Source organism: Agrilus planipennis, unplaced genomic scaffold (assembly GCF_000699045.2).
Source record: "Agrilus planipennis isolate EAB-ADULT unplaced genomic scaffold, Apla_2.0 scaffold240, whole genome shotgun sequence".
NCBI classification, from domain to species: domain Eukaryota; kingdom Metazoa; phylum Arthropoda; class Insecta; order Coleoptera; family Buprestidae; genus Agrilus; species Agrilus planipennis.
In genome coordinates this window covers 387,841-390,576 of record NW_020439153.1, presented here as the reverse complement: position 1 = coordinate 390,576, position 2,736 = coordinate 387,841, and the positions used below count along the sequence as shown (strand labels likewise).

At 33.3% G+C, this 2,736-nt stretch overlaps 1 protein-coding gene across 1 annotated transcript in view; it reads left to right on the top strand.

Annotated features, from left to right (window-relative positions):
• LOC108739728 (alpha-methyldopa hypersensitive protein) overlaps window positions 1-2,486 on the top strand; it is a 3,564-nt gene extending 1,078 nt beyond the window's left edge. The window contains exons 2-3 of the mRNA XM_025977865.1: window positions 48-282; window positions 434-2,486. Of these exons, the coding sequence (XP_025833650.1) occupies window positions 48-282; window positions 434-1,648 (1,450 nt within the window). The 3' untranslated portion in view covers window positions 1,649-2,486. The remainder of the gene's footprint in view (window positions 1-47; window positions 283-433) is intronic.
• Window positions 2,487-2,736: the final 250 nt, after the last annotated feature.

Genomic DNA, 2,736 nt, shown 5'->3' with positions numbered 1-2,736 from the left:
TTCTAAAAAGCAAAACCATAAATTCACTTTATTATTTTTTGTTATAGAAACGTTTTACCTTCTGTGGAACCAGGGTATTTAGAAAAATTGGTACCCAAAGACACTCCTGAACTAGGAGAGGACTGGAAGTCTATTATGACAGATATAGAAAGAGTTATAATGCCGGGAATAACTCACTGGAATTCTCCTCATTTTCATGCATATTATCCCACAGCTTGCAGCTTTCCCAGCATAGTTGGGGAAATTCTCAGCGCTGGGCTTTCCTCAATCGGATTTAGTTGGGTAGGTACACAAAACTGTTTCTTATTATCAAATATTTGTAAAAGAGATATCATTGTTTCTTCAGATCGCAAAATAATTGTGTTGTAAACCATCGAACAAAATTTCTTCTGGCAATCAAAATTTTTGAATTAGATTATCTTTCTATATGTAGATAAGCAGTCCTGCCTGCACAGAACTCGAAGTTGTTATGATGAATTGGCTTGGAAATTTACTGGGACTACCAGAGACATTCCTAAATTCATCCAGCGGACCCGGTGGAGGTACAATACAAGGCTCAGCCAGTGAAGCAACGTTAGTAGGTCTGCTATCAGCGAGGGAAAAAACGGTCAAAGAATTGAGGGAAAATGATCCTTCCTTAAGCGAATCAGACATCAGAGGTCGCCTGGTAGCATATACCAGCGATCAAGCTAATTCGTCTGTGGAAAAAGCCGGGTTACTAGGAGCAGTTCCAATGAAACACGTGCCTGCAGATGAAAATGGATGTCTTCGAGGAGAAGCGCTTCAAAAAGCTATAGATGAAGATAAGAGAAACAATCGCATTCCGTTCTATGTTGTGGCAACTTTGGGAAGCACTGGCACTTGCGCTTTTGATAAATTAGAAGAAATTGGACCAATTTGTAAGAAAGAAGGTGTGTGGCTTCATATCGATGCTGCGTACGCAGGAACTGCCTTTGTGTGTCCAGAATATCGACCTTTAATGAAAGGTGTCCATTATGCCGATTCCTTCAACTACAATCCACACAAATGGATGCTGGTGAATTTCGATTGCTCGGCCATGTGGTTCCAGAACGTGAAGCATTTGGTGGAATCTTTCAATGTCGACAGAATTTATTTGAAGCACCAACACGAAGGACATGCACCAGATTATCGGCATTGGCAAATCGCCCTTGGAAGGAGGTTCAGGTCTTTGAAGTTATGGTTCACATTACGTATTTATGGCGTGGAAGGTATCAGAAACCATGTAAGGTCCCAGATTGCTTTAGCAAAATATTTTGAAGAATTAGTTTCCGGCGATTCGCGCTTTGAGGTGCTCACTTCCAACTTAGGTTTGGTCTGCTTTCGATTAAAGGGGGATGATAAGTTGACCAAAGATTTGCTTCAAAAGATTACAGAAAAAAAGAAGCTGTACTTGATTTCGTGTTATTACCGGAACAAATTTGTTATTCGCTTTGTAATATGCAGTCGATTAACAAACTCCTCGGACGTTGAGTTTGCTTGGAAAGAAATATCTGGTATTGCCAACGAAATAATACCAAGAAAATTTTTTGAGAACGTAAAAATGCCATCCATTAGTTCTATTGCCGATTCTTGCAAAAACAACGGAATTGTGGGTTTGAACGACGCGTTTAGTAAGGGTGCAGCATAGTAAAAGTTGTTTTTATTTTTTCCCCGTAAAGTTTCAATACAAATTTTCATTCAAACTATTTCTTTTCAAGTCTGAAGTAAGAAGAAAATGTATTATTAATCTTTTAATCGGGTAAAAACGGTACTAATCAAATATTTAAAAGCTGTTTTTTTTTCTTCAAAAGATTAAAAGAATTTCTGACTGTCTTACACCTAAAAAAAAATAGGTAAATAGCTTTGAGATAACATTAAAAGATTCTATTAATTTGTTCATACTTAACATTGCTCTCTACCTAATGTTTTAAGATATCATGATTACATGTGTTGCACTTTTACATAAAGTATCTCAAAGTCATACTCTGCAGTTACCAAGATATCTAAGAGAATATTGTCGCTCTTAATATACTTTTAATCTAATTTTTTAGAATTTATAAAGGAATCACTTTATCAATTAATAGAACATAAAAATTACATTACAAACCATTGTTTAATTGAAGGCAACTGTAGTTATGGCAAGATATTGTAATCGAATTATAATAACACGTATAATGGCAGAGGCGGTGAGATAACTGAATTGATTAATTAAATGTTAATTAGATTTAAAACAAATACATAATTAGATTATCTTCCCAAATGTTATATAAAAACTATCGATGCTAATAGATATTGGGGTCTTAATATTGGGTAACAAATATTAATACTTCAGGTTATATATAAAGTACTATTTAGTAATACTCTTCTTTATATTAGATTTAATCAGTTTTAATAAATTTTCAAGTTGTTTTTTAAGAAATCCTTATTCTTTTACACTATGTTGTTATTAAATAAAACAATTTATCGTTTTAAATTTTGTTTAATTAATTTTATTTGAAGATTACTTATGAAAAAAGATGGAGAAGATAGAAAATACTCACTCTAAATTAATATGAGATACTTTACCAGATGTATTTCTATATATTTAATTTACATACAAATCAGATTTTATTATAACAAAAGTATAGACGAATTAAAACAGAAGCTAATGTAATAAATATACACCTAATAATATAATCGACAATATGCTAATAATTGCAAATATTAACCAATAATTTGATAATAATCGAAAATGTT